Here is a 23,203-nt window from a genome sequence, read left to right as displayed (position 1 = left end):
GTTTATCGGATCCACCTATTTTGCGCCCCCCCCTCTAAAAAAATCCTGGATCCGCTCCTGGTTTATCCAATTAATTTAATTAGATTAAGATTGAAGTCGCAAAGGATCATAAACACCATTCGAAGATTCGAAATTACACTTAGCATATTTTGTAGTTTTTTCTGCTACCAGAGGCCGATAAATTACAGCAAGATTCAACAACGCAACTCTCGAAGCCACTTCAGTATGTAAGGATATATAGTTCCCTTTAATCCGCGCTTGAATACAATTTTATGCCATAATCTCTAAACCCCTTCGTTTTAGCAATAAAAATTGTTAAAACAATAAAAATTTGTTGTTATTGATTTATATGTATTTTAGCAATTAAAATTGCTAAAACGAAGTTTTAGCAATTAAAAAATAAAACCAAATTCGTTTAAGCAATAAAAATTGTTTAATTATCAATTTTAATTTTACTTAAAGAATGTTTAACAAATAAATTTCGCATCTCTTAAACATATCTGTATCTAATTTACGATGAAAATTTTCCTTTGCACCCGGTCCACTCCTCTATCCATGAGTTCCAAAAAATATTCTTTGTGCACTGGGATTTTAGAGACTAATTCATCAGAGAACAAATATTTGTTAGGGAGGATTGGGAATTCCATTCTGATCACAAACTAAAGGCGCTTGAAGAACACCAAGGTACAGCTACCTCAGTCTCCCTCCTCCAAGAATAAAAAACGCGAGAAAAATAGTAGCGTCTCCTGCAGAAGCCAATTAGGAGAAGGGATACCTCCCCTAGGTTTCAATTTTTTTTTTTTTTGGAGGTATTTTCTTTGAAAATCGGTTTTTATTGGCATTTTCATTGGAGAAAACCGAAACAAAAATTTGCAAGACCCCTTAGACTTTGAAAGAAAATATCTTTTGACCCACTTACCCCGGCATTTTCATAAATTAGAGCCACTGCTCTTCTGCCCCTCCAAAAAAGACACTAAAAATCATGCTGAGTTTGATTTTCTATTAGAAAATGTCACAATACCCTGCTTGGAACCATATAATAACAAATCACATAATAAAAAGAAAAGAAAAAAAAAATCCGAAAAAAGTTTCCTTACTTCTCAGCATAATGAAGTGAGCTATTTGTACATGATACTGCAACTACCAGCTGCTCTATATTGCCTGTCTTAAAATAGCTTTTTACTCTGTATGTGTTAACTAAAGAAAAAAAAAATGATAAATACCCTCCTCCTATATACGGGCAGTTTTGCGTCAGCAATCACATTTCTAAGCAACGCACGTATTTTAGGAGTACTGTATACCTTTTTAAATAGAAAAATATGAAACATACCCATTTGGAAAAACAAAATAACATCATCATTGTGTCACCAAGCCTCTTTCAGGGGTGTTGGTATATTTGGCTAGTTGCGTTGATGGCCAGATAAAATATAATTAGAGATAGAAAACGTGCCATGTGGATGTCTCATTGACATATTTTGATAGTGAACGGGTCGTCTACAAGGAAGGGAATATTGTCTACAGTGACTATAGTGGCAGGTAGGACAGGACATCTTAAAACCGCTTATTGCCACGTGCTACAGCGTTTTCACGAGACGATGGAATGGATATTGCTTTATGACGATGTCACGAAACCAGCTCATTCAGGCACCCCTACTTAGTAGAATTGACCAAACAATATGTGATAATGCTTGATTAACGTCAAAGCCTTGTGAACTTTTCTTGGTTATTTTAAATGAAGACTTCCACCAGCAATTTTCATTTACTGCTCAACAATGAAAATAAACCTAAACAAACTTCAAAATAACTGCAATGGAATAAGATACAGCAGCAAAAGCCCAATGGCATCCCCGAAGCCTGTCTCTATAGACTACAACGTTAGTTACAAAGAAATGCCACTAGCTCTACTTTGTGGCCTCAACCCTGAAACTTTCTAACTTGAAACAAAAAAAATACTACTCAAACGAACCAAATGTTTTGTAGGTTACGTTGTTTACAAAAAAATACCACTAGGTCTGCTTTGTGGCTTCAACCCTGTAACTCTCCATATGAAAATAAAAGAGCTAGTCAAAAGACTTTTTTTCGGATTAAACGTTGTTTACGAAGAAACGCCACAAGCTCTGATTCGTAACCTCAATCCTTGAACTTCCTAAAATGAAGGTAAAGAGCTAGTCAAGATTTTTTTTAGTTTACAACGTTGTTTACAAAGAAATGTCTGTATCTCTACTTTGTGGCCTCAGCCCAGAAACTATCTAAAATGACAACAAAAAAGCTGGTCAAACAAACCATATTTTTATTAACACGGATCCAATATCAAGTCATTTATTTGGGCCACCATCTTCCCTAAGAATTAGATTTGGGACCTAACGAAGGACCCAACAATGGAAAAGGCCTTATTTTAGACCTTTAACAGTCGAAATGTACATACGAGTATTCTACCACAATTGTTCATCTTTCAGGGAGAGTGACGTTCAAGCCCGGTACTGGAGGCATGGGTATAATCTTCTTCTATATTCACATTGTATAACATTTCATATTATATTATCTACGGTTAAGTCAAAAAACGTTTCAAGTTTTGTAATTACCCTTTCCTGAAACGCATTGAACCATTAGCATGTAATCTGCAAGTAAACCCTCTATAATATCTCGAAGCAACTATTGTGGAATTTTCAGTTTTAAAGAAGGTATTAGAATGAAGCAAGGAAATTCGTGTATCGTGAATCATGATATAACTCCAACCGATGAATTGTGCAATCCATTTTATATGGCTTATCTTCGAAGCCTCAAATACGCAACAGTATTTTCCCTAAGATATAAACAAGACAATTTAGAAACTCAAACAGTGTAATCCTACAACGCTTGGTAATACACCCATATATTCTCAACTATCAACGAAAAATGAGAATCACCGTATAAATCAAAAATACCAATTACGAAACACATCAAAATCAACTAGAGAAGGAAAAAGATATTTATCAAACTTTGCAACATACCATGAAATAACTTCTCCTTTTCCAGGTAGAATATCTTTTACCTTTTGAATTGATAATATAAAAATAAATTTTAAGATTTTCTGTCAATGTATTTCAAAACGTACCATTCAAAAAAAAAAAAAAAAAATCGACCTTCAAAACATACGAACAGAAAATATTCAGTTTATTTGAAATTTAATCAGTTAAGATGAATTTCTAAATTTTAAAACTAAGTTCTGAAGCTAAACAGAATACTATTTTAATAGCAAGGAGAAGGGTGGGAGGTCCCCAGTCCTTTGCTCGTAAAACAAAAATCACTGTTTTGGAAGAAAAAGGGAGGAATGACTAATAACCATTGTGTACGCTTGAACTAATCAACAGAAAATGGCTGAAGCATTAAAAAGAAAGGAAAGTTTAAAGAAAACACTGAGGGTACATTGACAGCACAGAATATTTTTTTTTTTTTTTATAAGGTGCATAACAAGATTAAGCGTGATATCGTTAATACAGATCGAAATAGAATATTCTGACAGATTAAATATCGCCATCATAGAACAGACCTGAAATACCAAACAGACTGAAAGTCAGAACTGACTATGTTGAATAATGAAAATATATTTACGGATGACCTAAGAGAAAAATATCTCACTAAAACGTATAATAAATTATATTTAGACGTATGTCAGAATAAAAAAGACATATAAATTACTCTGGATATATAAATAAAATGATTTTTTTTTTTTTTTTTGACTGATTTGGGCGACAATAATAAACTTCATTAGGATCGGCAGACCAATCGTGAGGTCAGAAAAAAAAAATTTGTTTCTTGGATAAGATGTATCTTACTTAAATCCTTCTTATGGGGGTGAGAGGGATTTATGAAAGGCTTCAAAGAAAAATTCCAAAGATTTCTAAAAATTATTGGAAGTTTCAAAAGCAAACCAATTAATGGTACCACCTCCGTCGTGAAATATTCAAGTAGAAGTGTCCAGCAAAGTATGATTTCGATAGATTAAAATCAATGATACCACTTCCAAAAGTTTTTCTTATTCGGAAAGTTGAAATCCTTTAAAATTTTGCTTACATTCCAAGTTAATACTGGAAACTTCTATAAACAAAAATTATAAGGATTTTATATTCTATCAGTTTTCAAGGTTGTATTTATCAAATATTTTTGAACAGGAAAAATCTTACAAGAGTATTTTTTTGCAATATATATTCGTAATATATAAGAAACAACGTTTTTCGCACACCAATTTAAATAACTAGAATGCAAAAATATTGTGAAAGTATTTAATCATAATGCAAAAAAATTTGAGGATTTATGAAAAGGGTAGGGCAACTGATTTTTTAGCCAAATCACCCGCAAAAAAATTAACAAGTCGAAAAGAATAAGAGTGGATTTTGCTTGATGCTAAACAAGGTTCCAGACTAGCTTACCTACATCAGACACTATATAATAATATTAGGAAAAAAAAAAATTCAAAGGGTTTTGAACCCCAAACTCAAAGGTAACTAAACGTTATCCATAAGGCTGTTCATTTACAGTCGAAAACAATAAGGGTTACAATAAGTTTGATTAAAAACTATTTTTCTTCTTCTGTCCATTAAAAATTGCAAGTGAAAGACTTTCTGGTCTTAGTTTAGTAGAATGTGAACAAAATAAGACCACATATTAGAAAATAAAGGAGCATATAAATTTCTCGATGTAATAAGATAGAGCTACATAGTTTAAAGTATAATTGAATTTATGAGCGTGCGTTTTTAAGTTTACGTTAATTTAGAATACTTTCAAAAACTTAACAAAACATATAAAAAAAAATTAAGAAAAAACAGTTCATAAGCATACCACTCCTGAAGATAACGATATAATTTAATTAAATATTGCCTTACGACGTTTGTTTTTATGAGGCCAATCAAAGGAGGGCCAAGACTTATCCTATTCTCTCGTTTTTAAAAATATATTGATGATTATAATTACAAAAAAAAAAAATAGTTTTGACTAGATAATTTATGACATCTGAAAACCTTGTTTGTTTGCAAAACTGTTTTTCTTTGGACAGACTAAAGATGCAGATTTTTAGCAATGAAAAAAAAAAAAATGTAAATTCTTTCAAAAAAACTTTTGAAAATTAATGCCTTACTTATTTCGCTTGTTCTCTTGTAGAACCCAATTGAGTAGGTGCAAGAAAGTATTGCGAACAATCAAAAGGGATAAATACGCTGTTTTCTTCAAAAATTACTTTTGACTACAGTTTTGCCAAGGTCGAGTGGATGTAATAGAACCTTCCTTTCTTTTACTCTTAAAGAATAGCAAGTTTTTAAATATTTCATAATGATATTTTTGCAGACATTGTCCTGTTTTTTCTTCTCTCATAAAAAATGGGGAAATGGCGGATGCATAGAGGTATTAAGTTTAAATAGGGAACCAGAACTTGACTTTTCTCATTAGCTAGGTTTGGGATTCCATTTCGTTATTTCTGACACCAAAGGCTTTTTTGTAATCGATAAACTAATATTAAAAACAAAGATTAAAACTGATAATAGAAAACTTTTGGCTTTTAGAAGTATAACCTCTAAATAAATCCTTTCAACGATGTTTTATTTGCTCTTGCCATTTATAATCTTTGATTACAACTTAACTCAAAGAAATCTGTGCAAGAGGTACGCTGTAACGTGCTTCATTCAAATTTTTACGTTTTCCAAACCAGACAAATTTTATGTACATCACTTCCTAATGTTTTATACTTAATCCTTTGTCACTAATTAATATCCATTTATCAACAAATATCACTTATAAGATTCTTCGATAGTAATTTAACCACTCTTCCATTAACTGTGCAACCAATAATGACCGTCTTCCAAGACGTTGCCTGGCAACAAAACAACCGCCATCTGTCAAGTGGACATCTAGCCATTGATGAAGCAACAGTTCTTCTTGTCCAATCTGAAAGTGAGAACAGAAGGTAAAAGCATAGGATATATTATCTTCTACTGCACAAAAGGAACAGAAGTATCTGCCAAATTAAATGAAGATCTTGAAACTACCCTTCCAAAACCAACATGCAGTAAATAGTCTAAATCTACTCAACGTCGTAGGAAACAAGCTATTTAAACACTATAACAATACTTGTAATGTTCAACGTAAATCGATACCCCAATTCGGTCATTAGCTAAGATATAGCCCACCGGGGTCTTTGAATCCCTAGGGCAGCGTTTACCATTTAAGACTACTTCAAATGATGGTTGGTTATTATTATACTGAAGGTTTGTAATAAATTGCACTAAAGCTTAAAATAGCCATTTCAAATTTGATGCACGGTTCACTAAAAGTTAACTTGACTAATTCCACTTCTTACATATTTCAGATTTATATGTTTGGCGTCAAAACACTTAATTCCATCTTTGTCTTAGCTTCCATTGCATCAGTAATCTAGACCTTACCATCTGCTAAACTACATGTTAACTTGAAGTTTTGTACTCACACTGAGAATAGAATTATAAATATTTCGCCATATTTCACTTTCTATAGCAACTACTTGATGGATATTTCTTCTGATTTTTCAAATTTCTCTGTGCCAGAAAATATGGGAATTCCTCTGAGTTTAAGAATGAAAACGTGCCTCGTGCTTACTTACTTTGTTCCACTTTAGAGCAAATTTGAAACGTAGCTCATGGTACATCAGGAAGATATCTATTTACCTTAGCATTCTATTACCTTAGATATCTATTACCATCAGGAAGATATCTTTACCTTGGAGTAATTTGCTTTGACTTGACAAGAGATATCTACCTTTCAAAAGCTTTTTAAATCTAATAAACAGCAAAATTTCAAAATGTTACCAATTTTCTCTTTTCTCCAAAATCTAGTAGAAGTCTTCCCAAACCATTCATTTAAAGTTTTGATAAATATTCACGCAGCTGGTTAACACTCAACCTACTGTTAAAGCTACGTTTGATGAAAGTGAGATAGCCTTCATAAAATATATAGAAGGGTTACTTTAACTCCAAGGCGAAAAATGAAATCCGACGAATTACATTTCCAAGATATAAGATTATATGGAACTAATTTTACCTATTCTTTTCAAACATAACATTACGTAAAAAACAAACACACTAGCCCAAAAGATATCTCCCACTGATGCAGCAGGGTCGAAGACCACATCTAACTCAAGACAATAAAATGTAAATGACGGGCCTTGTTTCCAAACGGTTGACCCAACCCGGCAAGTCACAACCCTTTGTATACTAATAGATGAAATAGTACTACGTGAGAAAACAGGATATCATGGAGAGGAATGCTTGGCTGAATGACAATGGAATGAAATATGAAATATAATTGAACGACAACGAAATTGATCGCAGTTGCTACTTCAATCAACGTAAATTCTGTGAAACGAAGCAAAAAATAAGTTTTGACGAAAAAGTATTAAGTCTCAAACCTGATCGCTTAGAATTCATTCACAGAATCTTTTTAAGTTCAGAAAATTTAATTAACGTATTTCTTCTTTTCTTTTTATCTCATATGACTTTAGATTCTAAATATCCTTTCATATCACTTGAAGAGATATCACCGTTACCTTATTTAGTGTAAAATTATATATGGAAGATAAACAAAGTCTGAAAATATACCAGTGACGAGGCAGGAACGGGGAATTTTCTTTTTGGTGATGATAGGATTCTATAATAAGTTTAACGTTAGACTGGGAAAAAGGATCATTGAGTCAGCTTCAACCAACGTAGGGTAACCAAGAAACTTAACTTGGGGAATAACAGTCAATGACAGGCTAAATAGTGCACCATTAATAAGAACTTTAGACAATATTTAGCCATTCGCAAATTTAGTCAAGTGAAATACCTTTTTTTTTGTGCGTCAATATTTTCATAATAAAGGCATGCATGGCAGCCCCAGGAATGATCTCTGTGTAGGTAACATACAAGGCACTCACCCATGGATCTTTATTTCAGGCCACCTGATAACATACTTGGACGCTATATAATATACTCAGTATTTTATATTGCATATACAGGACATAAAATGCTCCATTTATTCTCTCTTTTAATTCAACCAGTCAACCAGTCAACCAGATCTCTGTGTAGGTAACATACAAGGCACTCACCCATGGATCTTTATTTCAGGCCACCTGATAACATACTTGGACGCTATATAATATACTCAGTATTTTATATTGCATATACAGGACATAAAATGCTCCATTTATTCTCTCTTTTAATTCAACCAGTCAACACCTTACAAAGTCTGAAAATATACCAGTGGCGAGGCAGGAACGGGGAATTATTTTTTTTGGTGATGATAGGACTCTATACTAAGTACAATTTTCGGAAGCGACCTACTCATAAAAAATCAAATTTAATTTGACAATTTGATGGAGAAGTGTTCAGGAATTGAAGAAAAATGTAGGATTTTGTGGGATGGGGTTGGACCCCAAGGCCTCCCTACGCACGTCCCTCCCTAATGCAAGTAACAAAAGGAGCTAACTCTCGATTATGGTTGTACAACTCTACAAAACACACCTCAAACTTAAAGGTAAAATTTTTATCTTCTCCAGGTTTATCTGCCCTTCTTTCTAATGTCCCTCCTACAGCCCGTGCCACTGTTGTAAGAAAAAAAAATACACAGCCACCGAAGACATAAAAAGCAATCCTCTTTAAACTGATCTTCAACAAGACCAGTGATGTTTATCGAGAAAAGTTCCCGCCTTGCATTGGTCAGGTCAAACATCATCTCCCTGTCCTCAGCCCAGGACCCTTGTAATAGCTACTCTATTGAAGTGATTGTAAATTTCGTAAACCAAAGTAATAATAGATGCTCCAATTTATGGAGCTCATTCTATATAAGCCCTCTGTTGGTTGTAGTGCTGATAAATTCTGTTAAATAGACAGCATTGCTACAACCCCATCTTTAACCCAGATATAAATGTGATCTTTTTATCTGAACAATTTGATATCTGATACACTTTTAAAAGTTGTACATACTTGACCAATTGAAAATTTATATTTTTGGGTCGCAATCGTTATCTTAGCGCAATAGTTTTGATGAACTAGTTTTGTGTTTCAACCGCAAAAGAAAAAATAACAATTCTGTCTGTAGCGATTCTGTTTTCCGTGTTTCCGTGAACAAGGTGAAAAAGAAGGAGAATTCTCCCCTAGACATCTTACGCCAATCCCACGCACCTCCTCATTTCCTGACCACACGATGTTCCCAAAACTGTTCACTTCCCTTCCCCTCATCACTCCATGATGAATTCTGCTCCACCACTATTTAGACACTCAATCTATGTTTAATTAAATTCCCCTCCTTCTTTCTCCACTTCTAGTCAAAATCAAATTGTCAGCAACAAATCGTGTTTCCTCCTTATCCAGTAAAACCTAATTCTACGCAACAAGTAACGCAGGTTTAGCTGCATCCCTAATGATCCAAACCCTACTGAAATTGATACTGTGAAAAACCCAACAAGTCCTCCGCGTATGCTAGAAGTAGTTCAGCTAAAATATTTTAAGAGAATTTTAGGCTTGAAGGATTAATTTTGACACCGTCAAAGTCTTCCGCGAATGCGAGAAGTTTGAACTCAACATAGTCGGCGTCTCATAAGCAAGATGGAAAGGCTGCAACGAGAAGAAAATCAAAACTGACCACACGATGTCCTAAACAGCGGAAAAACTGCGTCCCTTTGTTAAGTGGGGTGTTAAGTTTGTTAACATGAGGAGTTAAGTTTAGAGCATTAAGGGGGATTTATAGCCATGTAGAAGATTGTAATTTAAGACGTAACAGGCTAATAAATATATTTTTGAGATGTAATTTAGGTCAGCTAGCTGACACGAGGATCCAGAAAAGTGTTTTCCAGACAAAAGTAGCTTCTGCTTCATAAGTCAGCTTATGTGGAGAGCTTGAATGAAGGTAGACATGATTCGTGGCCTAATCAGGTCAAGAAAATGTTGGACCTTTATGCCCTTTCGGAGATATGAAATGAAGGAAAACCCCCGATGGTTGAAAGCTTGTCAGTATGGAAGGAAGTCCAGCAAACCCTATATGACCAAGAAATTCAAGAGTGGCAAGCTCCTAAGGACCAATCTTTGTCTTTGAGGTTTTACTCCCAAGCTAAAGAGTGTCGGGGGGAGGTTTTTTTTCAATTTGGGTTGAATTGGGTGTTGTTTGGAGGTTCGTTGGTTTTCGGGTCCGGTAAGTTGAGCTCTAATTATGTTGTTTTTTTTTTGTTTTTTTTCTATTTCTTTTTTTTGTTTTTTTCTATTTCTTTTTTTTCTTTTTTTCTCTTTTTTTTTGTTTCTTGTTTTTTTTTATTTATTAGGAGGGTTTTCTCCCGCACAAGCATTTCTTCAGGGAATCGATGATGTATATATATTTTTTTTTTTTTTAATAAACCCATTGTTAATTAAAAAAAAAAAGAATAAAGTGGATTTGAAGAATTTGTTGTTGATAAGAGGGGATAGTTCGGATTTAGGTGAGAAAGGAAATTTTGGGGAAAGCTTAGGCTGGCGGCTGGCCCCTATTTGTTTCCCTATGAGTGGTTGTGTGAATGAGAATTACTTAATTTTGTATCCGAGTGTGAAGAGCTGTCTGAGTTACGGAATGAATGTTTTGGACGGGTGTTTGGGAGTGAATGCTGCTTAATTGAGCGGATGGCTGAGAGGAACGCATGTGTTATTAAATAGTTGTGTAAGTTTCTTCGTTTAGGAATTAAAAATAAGGAATCATGTTTGAGAGGATAGCTTGTTACGGTTTATAGGATTAAAACAGATCCTACTGCACTGAAGTGATGGGACACCACGGGATTGGCAGCATAAACGACCATGGTGCTCGATTTGTCAGCTTTGTAATGGGAAACGACTTGCTGATCGGCGGTAAACTTTTTCAACACAAAAACATCCATAGATACACTTGGACATCTCTAGATAGAACCAAAAAAAATCAAATAGACCATTTCCTGATTCGCCGGGGATGGCAGACGAGCTTTAAAATGTTCGAAGTTTCAGAAGTACCGACGGGTTCAAATCACGAACTGGTAGTCGCAACACTGAAACTGAAACTGACTTAAAATGATAGGAAACAGAAAACGCACATACTCAGAAGTTTCGACGTAGACAAGCTAACTGACAAGGGAGTTCGATCTTCGTTTGGTATAATACTGTCAAGTAAACTCGAAGCCCTCGATGACCTCCCAGAAGACGTCAAGGAAGCCTGGGAGACGATTTGAAAAAACTACACGAATACGGCAGATGAAACTCGGGTTTAGACAACCGATTAAGCAACAGTGGATATTCACAAAGACCTGGGATCTCATAACAAATCACAAAAAACTGAAGCCAAACTCTCTTGTGGAAAATGGTCAATTAATGTCAACCAAGAACTTGGCATACAAAGAAGCTGAAAAAAGTAAAGAAAAGTGCGAGGTCCGACAGACGGAAACACATGAACGAAAATGCTAGGCAAGCCAAAGAAGCAGCAAGCCTCGGAGACACAATAGCTGTGTATCGCCTTGCCAAAGAAAGCTTTCGCTGAAAGTATTTTCAGCGAAAATGACCAAGTCCAGCCTGGGACGAACAATGTTCATCTGGCTGTCTTTCTTCTCACTCCTGTGGCACACCGAAATTGGGTTCATGTGGAGACCGAACAACATGGATTTTGGCAAAAACGATCCTGTGCCGACCTTATCTTTACTCTACGCACGACGATGGAGTATTCCAATCAATGGAGACAATGCTTGTACATGTTCTTCGTGGACTTCAAGTAAGCGTTTGATTCAGTGGATCGCCAAACTCTCTGGAATCATATGATTCTAGGGAATTCCCAAGAAGCTAGTCCGTCTAATAATTGCCATGTACGAAGAAAAGGAAAGCCGTGTTAAAACTCTGATGGCAACATACACTACTTCAAAGTGATGACTGGAGTCAAGCAAGGCTATGTCCTATCACCTTTTCTCTTCGTCCTAGTTGTAGACTACATCTTTAGACAGATGAATGGACATGGAATCCGAATTGCCAGAAAGCTTATCCAGGATGTCAATTTTGCCCATGATGTCGGGCTCATAGAAACCGACAAGCAAAATCTTCAATAATTCTTGAACAAAATCACGAAGAAAGCTGAACAGTTCGGATTATACATCAAAGCTCCAAAGACTAAAGCGATGTCAATTAGCAGTTCACCGACGGGAATCCAACTAGGAGATGAGGACATCGAACAGGTGACAGACTTCAACTGCTTAGGTCGTACAGTAACTTCCAGCGGCAACACTGAAAAAGAATTACGCACCGGAAAAGTCTGAGCCAAGGCAAATTTCAAAGACCTCTACCAGTCTGGAAATTCAAAATATATCCAAAAGAGCTGAAACTCAGACTGTTCCAGAGCAATCTTTTGTCTGTTCTGAATTACTCTATTGAAACTTAACCACGGAACAGGATAAACGTCTTACCGCCTTTGAAAATAACTTTCTTCACCGTATCCTAAGGATCAGCTGGGGATCCATGTCAGCAACGACGAGCTCCGTACTCACACATGTCAACCAGACATCGCCTCCGTTGTCAAGCAACAAAGATGGCGATACCTTGGACATATCCTCCGTATGCCAGATCATAGACTTCCTAAAATGACACCCGTCATCAAGGAAGACCAAAGAGCAAGCTCCGTAGGACGTATGAACGTGAGAGAAGATCCCTCCAGTAAAGTTTCATCACAGAATGAGAGGACATCTACGCAGCGGCCCATTTGAGGGAAGACTGGATGCTCCTCACTGACTTCAACGAAAATACGTTGCAGTAAGCTGAATTACAATTTTGTTGGTGTTCGTTTGAGCAACGCAGGAATTCTTAAATTTCATTAAATTAAGGATTTGAAACTTTTATTGGATCCATTAGAAAGTGGAGCCATCTTCGTTACAGAAGGCAGAACCCTGATATCTTAGAAACTGCTAGGCAGAACAAAGTGGATTCAACTTGTTTAATCGTGACAAAGAAGGACAGGGCCTTGCTCTGTTCAATAGTGACCATCTTATTTCAAATTTGTAAACTAATACTAGCAATCATGATTGGCTAACCTGAATTAACATTAAACCGAAGCCACGACAGAGAACTTTTTTCCTCTATATTAATTGGTTGCATTTATTTCTCCCCTAGTCAAAGTGCTCCGCCGAATGTAAATTTAGGCGAGTTACTAGACTACATCGACTTTTCTAAACTAAATATCCTTTTACAGACATCTTTCTTTTGTGCGATATTAATTATTACCGATATTAATGTTACCTTAAAATCGATTATCTGTCTAAAAACTTCCAACTTTAAAATTTTGGAAATTTAATTACTCAAAAATGTAAACCTATCATAGGCAGCGCAATCGCGCTGCCCAAGTAAAGAACGATCTTAGCACAATGTATTATATTTTTTTTTCGATACCAGGGCACTTCGTATCGAAGGAGTTGTCGTAGAAACTTCAAAAAGGGCTCATTCGATTGGAAGTTGGAATGGCTAGTGCCATTTTTAAGAGTCGAAAGTCATTGAAGGGCAACTAGCCCCCCCCCCCCCCACGCCCATCATTCCCCCAAACACATCCACTCAAAATTTTGAGATATCCATTTTGTTCAGCGTAGTTGATTTCCAGATAGAAAATATCTTTTTGAGGAGGACACTCCCCCACAACCCTTAGGTAAGGGTTTTAAGTTATGCCCTGTGGGCATATAAGAACGATGTTGACACAATGTATTATTTATTATTTTTTTTCCTTTAGAGTAGGACCCTTTGTATCGAAGAAGAGGTCGTAGTGACTTTTAAAAGCGCTCATTCAATTGGAAACTGGAGTTGCTTGTACCCTTTTACATAGTCAAAAGTGATTGGAAGGCGACTAACACCCCTTCCAGGCCCACCATTTCTCGAGATACATCCTATCAAAATTTTGAGATAGCCATTGTGTTCAGCGTAGTTGATTTCCAGATAGAAACTATGTTTTTGAGGAGGAAACTCCCCAGAGCCCTCATGGCAAGGGTTGTAAATTATGCCCTGGGGGCATAAAAGGTTTTTTATAGAAAGCGTTGTCGTAGAAACTTCAAAAAAGGCTCATTCGATTGGAAATTGAAAGGGCTACAGCCATCTTTAATAGGTGAAAATAATTAAGGAGCTATTAACCCCCCTCCTCTAATCACATTTTCTATTATCCACACCAAGACCTGGGCTGAGCTAGCCATTATGTTCAACGGAGTTTTAAATACTGGAAATTAGGTCTGAGTAGATGACAACCCCCCCCCCACAGCTCTCAGGACCAGTGTTGTAAGTTTTACCCTGGGGGCATATAAGGTTTTATAGTACGCGTTGTCGTAGAAACTTCAAAAAGGGCTCATTCGATCGGAAACTGAAATGGCTAGTGCCCTTTTAAATAGTCGAAAGTGATTGGAAGGCAACTAACACCCCTTCCACGCCCAACATTTCCCAAAACACATCCAAAAAAATTTTGAGATAGCCATTTTGTTCCACGCTGTTCAAAGTTCAGGAAATTAAACGTTTGAGCAGGACACTCCCCCCAGAGTCTTTCGGGCCAGGCTTATAAGATATGCCCTTGGGGCATAAAAGGTTTTTATTGAAATCTTTTTTGTAAAAACTTGAAAAAGGACTCATTCGATTGGAAATTCAAAGGGCTATTGCCCTTTTTAATATTTGAAAGTGATTTAAGGGCAACTAACCCCCCTCTCACGCCCACCATTTCCCTAAAAACATCCAATCAAAATTTTGAGATATCCAATTTGTTCAGCGTAGTTGATTTCCAGTTAGAAAATATGTTTTTGAGGAGGACACTCCCCCACAACCCTTAGGGAAGGGTTTTCAGTTGTGCCCTGTGGGCATATAAGAACGATGTTGGCACAATGTATTATTTTTTTTTTTCTTTAGACCAGGGCACTTCGTATCGAAGAAGTTGTCGTAGAAACTTCAAAAAGCGCTCATTCAAACCGAAATTGGATTAGCGTGTGCCCTTTTTAATAGTCGAATGTGATTTAAAGGTAAATAACACCCCTTCCAGGCCCAACAGTTCTCAAGACACATCCAATCAACATTTTGAGATAGCCATTTTGTTCAGCGTAGTTGATTTTCAGAGAGAAATTATGTTTTTGAGCAGCACACTCCCCCACAGCCCCCAGGGCAAGGGTTGTAAGTTATGCCCTGGGGGCATTTAAGGTTTTTTATATACATAGTTGTCGTGAGAACTTCAAAAAGGGCTCTTTCAATTAGAAATTCAAAGGACTAGTGCCCTTGGTAACAGTAAAAAAGGATTGGAGAGCAGCCAACCCCACTCTGGCGTCCAATTTTTTCACAAACAAATCCAATGAACATTTTGAGATATCCATTATCTTGTACGTACTTATAAGTTCTGAAACTTAAGTCTTTTAGGTTGACAACCCCCCCCCCCACAACCCTCAGGGCAAGGGTTGTAAGTTATGCCCTGGGGGCATATAAGGTTTTATAGTACGCGTTGTCGTAGAAACTTCAAAAAGGGCTCATTCGATCGGAAACTGAAATGGCTAGTGCCCTTTTAAATAGTCGAAAGTGATTGGAAGGCAACTAACACCCCTTCCACGCCCAACATTTCCCAAAACACATCCCAAAAAAATTTTGAGATAGCCATTTTGTTCCACGCTGTTCAAAGTTCAGGAAATTAAACGTTTGAGCAGGACACTCCCCCAGAGTCTTTCGGGCAAGGGTTTTAAGTTATGCCCTGGGGGCATTTAAGGTTTTTATTGAACTCTTTGTCGTAGAAACTTGAAAAAGGGCTCATTCGATTGGAAATTCACAGGGCTAGTGCCCTTTTTAATAGTCGAAAGTGATTTAAGGGCAACTAACCCCCCTCTCACGCCCACCATTTCCCCAAACACATCCAATCAAAATTTTGAGATAGCCATTTTGTTCAGCGTAGTTGATTTCCAGTTAGAAAATATGTTTTTGAGGAGGACACTCCCCCACAACCCTTAGGGAAGGGTTTTCAGTTGTGCCCTGTGGGCATATAAGAACGATGTTGACACAATGTATTATTTTTTTTTTTTCCTTTAGAGTAGGGCCCTTTGTATCGAAGAAGATGTCGTAGAAACTTCGAAAAGCGCTCATTCAATTGGAAACTGGAGTGGCTTGTACCCTTTTTAATAGTCGAAAGTGATTGAAAGGCGACTAACACCCCTTCCAGGCCGACCATTTCCCGAAACAGATCCTATCAAAATTTTGAGATAGCCATTTTGTTCAACGTAGTTGATTTTCAGAGAGAAATTATGTTTTTGAGCAGCACACTCCCCCACAGCCCTCATGGCAAGGGTTGTAAGTTATGCCCTGGGGGCATATAAGGTTTTTTATAGAAAGAGTTGTCGTATAAACTTCAAACAAGGCTCATTCGATTGGAAATTCAAAGGGCTAGTGCCCTTTTTAATAGTCGAAAGGGATTGGAGGGCAACTAACCCCCATCTCACGCCCACCTTTTCCCCAAACACATCCAATCAAAATTTTGAGATAGCCATTATATTCAACGTAGTTTTAAGCTCTGGAAGTTAGGTCTTTGAGGATGACAAATATTCAAAAGCCCGTGGGGCTAGAGTTGTAAGTCTTTTGCTGGGGGCATATAAGTTTTTTTCATAGTAAGTGTCGACTCGAAATCATAATACAGACTGGGACCGGTTGAACATTTAGACGGCCCAGTCGCTTGAAACTACGCGAATGCATCTAAACTGCCCCTAACACCCCTTCCACGCCCAACATTTCCCCAAGAACATACAACAAAAATTTTGAGATAGCAATTTTGTTCCACGCAGTTTAAAGTTCAGGAAATTAAACGTTTGAGCAGGACACTCCCCCCAGAGTCTTTCGGGCAAGGTTTATAAGTTATGCCCTGGGGGCATATAAGGTTTTAATTGAAATCTTTGTCGTAGAAACTTGAAAAAGGGCTCATTCGATTGGAAATTCACAGGGCTAGTGCCGTTTTTAATGTCCGAAAATGATTTGAGGGCAACTAACCCCCCTCTCACGCCCACCTTTTCCCCAAACACATCCAATCAAAATTTTTAGATAGCCATTTTATTCGACGCAGTTGAAAGTTTTGGTGCTTAGGTCTTTAAGGATGACAACCCCTCCCCACACAGCCCTCAGGGCAAGGATTGTAGGTTATGCCCTGGGGGCATATAAGGTTTTTATTGAAAGCGTTGTCGTAGAAACTTCAAAAGTGCTCATTCAATCGGAAATTGAAAGGGCTTGTGCCTTTTTAATAGTTGAAAGTGATTGGAGAGCGACTAACGCCCCTCCCACGCCCACCGTTTCCCCAAAGACATCCAATCAAAATTTTGAGATATCAATTTGGTTCAACGTAGTTAAAAGTTCTGGAAATTAGGTATTTGAGGATGATAACCCCCTCAGAGCCCTCAGGGCAAGGGTTGTAAGTTATGCCCTGGGGGCATATAAGGTTTATATAGAAAGTTGTTATAGAAATTTCAAAAAGGGCTCATTTTGTTAAATAAAGAACTCAGAACTCAGAACTGATTGGAAATTGAAATTGCCCTTTTTAATAGTCAAAAGTGAGTGAAGAGTAATTAGCCCCCCTCTCACGCCCACCATTTCCACAAAAACATTCAATCAGAGATTAGAGATAGCCAGTTTGTTCAACGTAGTTGAAAGTTCTGGAAATTATGTATATAAGGATGACAAACCCCCCAGAGCCCCCAGGGCAAAGGTTGTAAGTTATGCCCTGAGAGATATAAGGTTTTTATAGATAGAGTTGTCGTAAAACTTCAAAAAGGGGCTCATTCAATTGGTAATTGATTTTTAATAGTAGAAAGTGATTGGAGGGTAACTAACCCCCCTCTCACGCCCACCATTTCTCCAAACACATCCAATCAAAATTTTCAGATAGCCATTTTGTTCAATGAAGGAGAAAGTTCTGGAAATTAGGTCTTCGAGAATGAACCCCCCCCCCCCCCCCCAACCCTCAGGGCAAGGTTTGTAAGTTATGCCCTGGGGCATATAAGGTTTTTATTGAAAGTGTTGTCGTAGAAACTTCAAAAGGGCTCATTTGATTGGAAATTGAAAGGGCTAGTGCCATTTTCAATAGTTGAAAGTGATTGGAGAGGGACTAACGCCCCTCTCACGCCCACCATTTCTCCAAACAAATCCAGTCAAAATTTTGAGATAGCCATTTTGTTTAACGTAGTTGAAAGTCTAGTTCTAGCCTAGTTCTCTTTTTAATAGTCGAAAGTGATTGAAAGGCTTGACATTTTTCATAGGCAGCGCAATAGCGCTGCCTAAGTAAAGAATGATGTGGGCACAATGTATTATTTATTTTTCTTTTTTCTTCTTCTCCATACCCGGGCACTTCGTATCGAAGTTGTCGTAGAAACTATAAAAAGGGCTCATTCGATTGGAAATTGTAGTAGCTAGTGCCCTTTTTAATAGTCGAAAGTTATTGGAGGGCAACTAGCACCCCCCCATGCCCATCATTCCCCCAAACACATCCAATCAAAATTATTAGATAGCCATTTTGTTCAGCGTAGTTGATTTCCAGAAAGAAAATATCTTTTTGAGGAGGACACTCCCCCACAACCCTCGGGGCAAGGTTTGTAAGTTATGCCCTGAGGGCATATAAGGTTATTCTAGAAGGCGTTGTCGTAGAAACTTCTAAAAAGGCTCATTCGATTGGAAATTCAAAGGGCTAGTGCCCTTTTTAGTAGTCGAAAGTGATTTGAGGGCAACTAGCCCCCCCCCCCCGCCCACGCCCACCTTTTCCCCAAACACATCCAATAAAAATTTTGAGATAACCATTTTGTTCAGCGTAATTAATTTCCAGATAGAAAATATGTTTTTGAGGAGGATACTCCCCTAAAACCCTCGGGGCAAGGGTTTTAGGTTATGCCCTGTGGGCATATAAGGTTTTTATAGAAGGCGTTGTCGTAGAAACTTCGAAAAGGGCTCATTCGATTGGAAATTGGAGTGGCTTGTACCCTTTTTAATAGTCGAAAGTGATTAGAGGGCAACTAGCCCCCCCCACGCCCATCATTCCCCCAAACACATCCAATCAAAATTTTGAGATAACCATTTTGTTCAGCGTAGTTGATTTCCATATATAAAATATCTTTTTGAAGAGGACACTCCCCCACATCCCTCGGGGCAAGGGTTTTAAGTTATGCCCTGGGGGCATATAAGGTTTTTACAGAAGGCGTTGTCGTAGAAACTTCAAAAAAAGGTTAATTCGATTAGAAATTCAAAGGGCTAGTTCCCTTTTTATAGTCGAAAGTGATTGGAGGGCAACTAGCCCCTCCCACCCCACGCCCATCATTCCCCCAAACACATCCAATCAAAATTTTTAGATAGCCACTTTGTTCAGCGTAGTTGATTTCCAAATAGAAAATATGTTTTTGAGGAGGACACTCCCCCACAACCCTCAGGGCAAGGGTTGTAAGTTATGCCCTTGGGCCATATAAGGTTTTTTATAGAGAGTTGTCGTAAAACTTCAAAAAGCGGCTCATTCAATTGGTAATTGAGAGGGCAAGTGTCCTTTTTAATAGTCGAAAGTGATTGGAGGGTAACTAACATCCCTCTCACGCCCACCATTTCTCCAAACACATCCAATCAAAATTTTCAAATAGCCATTTTGTTCAATGTAGGAGAAAGTTCTGGAAATTAGGTCTTTCAGAATGACACCCCCCCCCCCCCAGCCCTCAGGACAAGGGTTGTTAGTTATGCCCTGGGGCATATAAGGTTTTTATTGAAAGTGTTGTCGCAGAAACTTCAAAAGGGCTCATTTGATTGGAAATTGAAAGGGCTAGTGCCATTTTCAATAGTTGAAAGTGATTGGAGAGTGACTAACGCCCCTCTCACGCCCACCATTTCCCCAAACACATCCAATCAAAATTGTGAGTTAGCCGTTTTGTTTAACCTAGTTGAAAGTTCTGGAAATTAGGTCATAGGAGGATCACAACCACCCTAACAGCCCTTAGGGTAAGGGTTGTAATTTATGCTCTGGGGGCATATAAGGTGTTTATAGAAAGCGTTGTCGTTTCAAAAAGGACTCATTCGATTGGAAATCGAAAGGCCTAGTTCTCTTTTTAAAAGTCGAAAGTGATTGGAAGGCTTGACATCTTTCATAGGCAGCGCAATAGCGCTGCCTAAGTAAAGAACGATGTGGGCACAATGTATTATTTATTTTTCTTTTTTCTTCTTCTCCATACCCGGGCACTTGTCGTAGGAGTTGGAGATAACCATTTTGTTCAGCGTAGTTGATTTCCAGATAGAAAATATCTTTTTGAGGAGGGCACTCCCCCACAACCCTCGGGGCAAGGGTTATAAGTTATGCCCTGGGGGTATATAAGGTTTTTAAAGAAGGCGTTGTCGAAAAAACTTCAAAAAAGGCTCATTCAATTGGAAATTCAAAGGACTAGTGCCCTTTTTATAGTCTAAAGTGATTGGAGGGCAAACAGCCCCCCCCCCACGCCCGTCATTCCCCCAAACAAATCCAATCAAAATTTTAGATAGCCATTTTGTTCAGCGTAGTTGATTTCCAGAGAGAAATATGTTTTTGAGGAGGACACTCCCCCACAACCCTCGGGGCAAGGGTTATAAGTTATGCCCTGGGGGCATATAAGCTTTTTATAGATAGAGTTGTCGTAAAACTTCAAAAGGGGCTCATTCAATTGGAAATTGAGAGGGCTAGTGCCCTTTTTGATAGTCGAAAGTGATTGGAGTGTAACTAACCCCCATCTCACACCCATCATTTCTCCAAACACATCCAATCAAAATTTTCAAATAGCCATTTTGTTCAATGTAGGAGAAAGTTCTGGAAATTAGGTCTTTGAGAATGACATCCCCTCAGCCCTCAGGGCAAGGGTTGTAAGTTATGCCCCGGGCCTGGGGGCATAAGGTTTTTATTGAAGGTGTTGTCGAAACGAGCAGAAATTAACATAAGTTGGGCTTAAAACAACTATGCCTTCCCAAGGCCAGGACAAAATTTGCAATTTACTGAAAAAGGTACAAATGAATGTGCATTGTCAGTTTAATATACATATACTGATATTTAGTAATCAAAATGTTAATATTATTTGATTTATTAGTTATAAAAGTAAAAACATTTATATTTTTTCAGTAAAGTGCAAATTTTGTTCTGGCCTTGGGAAGGTAAAGGGGTTTTATGCCCAGCTTATACTTATTTCTGATGCTTTTGAGTTTGACTCGCTTGTTTGTTGTAATTTCTATTCGTTTTGGATTGAATTTATTTATTTATTATTAATTGTTTTAATTTCACACTTGGTAGATTATTAGATTATATTTTGGCTCATTTTTTATTTAATGGAGATCTTTAATTTGAAAAACATACTTTGTGGAAAGTTTTTTTAATTAATCTAAAACAGAGGCTAAAAGAGATGTTCTAAATATATGCTTTTACTTGGCTACAAGTTACTAACTCTAGCTTACTCAATTTTGGGAATTGGATTCTAATGAATCTCGGATTGGTGCACTGATTACGCATTCCCCTCATTCAAAGGTGGAACTGTTTCAAATTAAACTTTAGGGAAATCTTCGAAATTATTTCCAGAAGAACATCCTTCCTGTTTACCTTCCCTAGATTTCTCCAGGTACCCGTTTAGAGCTGGGTCGACTCTGCCTGAGCTTACAGTCACGCCACTGAACCCCGTTCCAAACCAAATAATTGGCAACACCAGGAATGGAGCCCTCGCCCTTCGGACAAAGCCTTCCAAATCCAGTGCGCCATCTAAATCACAAAAACCTTAGGATCTAATTAAAATTTTGACTAATAAGCGGCCCATGACCGAATCCCTTCCTCCTCCCCCAAAACCCAATAAGGAGTGACCTCCAAAGAAGAAAGGCCAAAAGGTGCCCATTATATCGGGGGGTAGGTTATGTTAGGTTAGGGACGATGTCAAAATACTTCACCACCCCCTCCCCCCTAATGTGCAAATATATATCCCAAATTATATTATTATATAAACTAAAGGTTATATGAAGGTTATTTTTCATTAGAATTAACCTAACTTCACTTCTTGGGTGTTTCGTTTAATTAACAAGTACCCAAATTTCATATATTTCGTAGTTTCTATCACATTGATTTTATTTTTGTGATCAACCTCTACTTTTTTTTCTTTTTTTTATCAAGATTAGTTCCCTTTTAACAGTTTTTATACAACATTTATTTTTTAATTTTACTTGGCAATGTTTGACAGTGACGGTCGATTTGAGGATAAAAGCATAGCTTACATACTTTGTTTTTTACCTTGTTCGTACAGTTTATTATAAAGCATAAGACTTGAGACTCAAATATAAAAGTTAGACGTGGCAATTTCCAAATAGGTACTTTGTCCCTTGGTACTAGAAATGTTGTTTTTCACTACCAATTCAGGCTCCGTGGTTGAAATTATCAAAAGCCCAAAACATTTAAATCAAGGTAGGGAATATTTAAAATACCGTATATGCAAAACAGAAGTAGCATATAAAAAGAAAAAAAAAATGAGAGTATAAACACATGTAAATGTGTTTTCTCAAAATTATGACAACCAACGTGTAGATACAAAGATTTCAGTACTAAAGAGTGGAAGGCGTTGACAAAATTTTTGTCACGAAATTACTGAAGCTAAAAAAAAGAAAAAAAAAGAAATAAGAGAAGGCGGGCCGTTATCATTTTACATCGAAAAGTATAAACTGGCATTTTCCAAAATCTAATGAAGTTTGACACCAAAGTGACAATTAAAGAGTATTTAACCTAAAATATACATTCGGTAAAAGTAATAACAATGAAATAGCTGACAACAAACATCGATGATTTGTAATGCTAGGGCAATGGTCGGCAAACTTATTAGCCACATAGCCAAATATGAACATTACAACAATAGAGAATTTGGAGCCAAATCTGCTTGTTTAGTGAACTTTTTTGTACTAAATAAGTAGTACATTAAATAAAACAAAATTTCATACTTAATAAATATTTATCAATGTGAACAATATGCTTGCACCACCTTGTAAAGTTTGAGTCAGTCGGGTTTATATCTTGTTGCTTTCATTTTTGGCATGATTCGAAACTATCATCAATAAGACAACTTCTCAGTTTGCTCTTGACAATGTTCATGCTTGAAAAAGATTGTTCAGATATATATCCGAGCCGAAAAGGGAAAGAACAGCAAAAGCAAGCTATTTCAGCGGATCGTAGGAATCAAGAATACTATTACAAGTGTTGAAACTGCTCG

At 37.2% G+C, this 23,203-nt stretch overlaps 1 protein-coding gene across 2 annotated transcripts in view; it reads right to left on the bottom strand.

Annotated features, from left to right (window-relative positions):
- Nucleotides 1–3,074: 3,074 nt before the first annotated feature.
- The window catches only part of LOC148953028 (ubiquitin thioesterase trabid-like), an 83,659-nt gene continuing 63,530 nt past the window's right edge, over nucleotides 3,075–23,203 (bottom strand). For both annotated transcript variants that reach the window (XM_089088239.1, XM_089088238.1), the window contains one exon: nucleotides 3,075–5,916. In XM_089088239.1, coding sequence (XP_088944365.1) covers nucleotides 5,764–5,916 — 153 coding nt within the window. In that variant the 3' untranslated portion in view covers nucleotides 3,075–5,763. The remainder of the gene's footprint in view (nucleotides 5,917–23,203) is intronic.

Source organism: Artemia sp. Qi Xiang Cuo, chromosome 4 (genome assembly GCF_049724085.1).
Source record: "Artemia sp. Qi Xiang Cuo chromosome 4, ASM4972408v1, whole genome shotgun sequence".
NCBI classification, from domain to species: domain Eukaryota; kingdom Metazoa; phylum Arthropoda; class Branchiopoda; order Anostraca; family Artemiidae; genus Artemia; species Artemia sp. Qi Xiang Cuo.
Note: the sequence above shows the minus strand (reverse complement) of the source record. Positions and strands in the feature narration are given on the sequence as shown.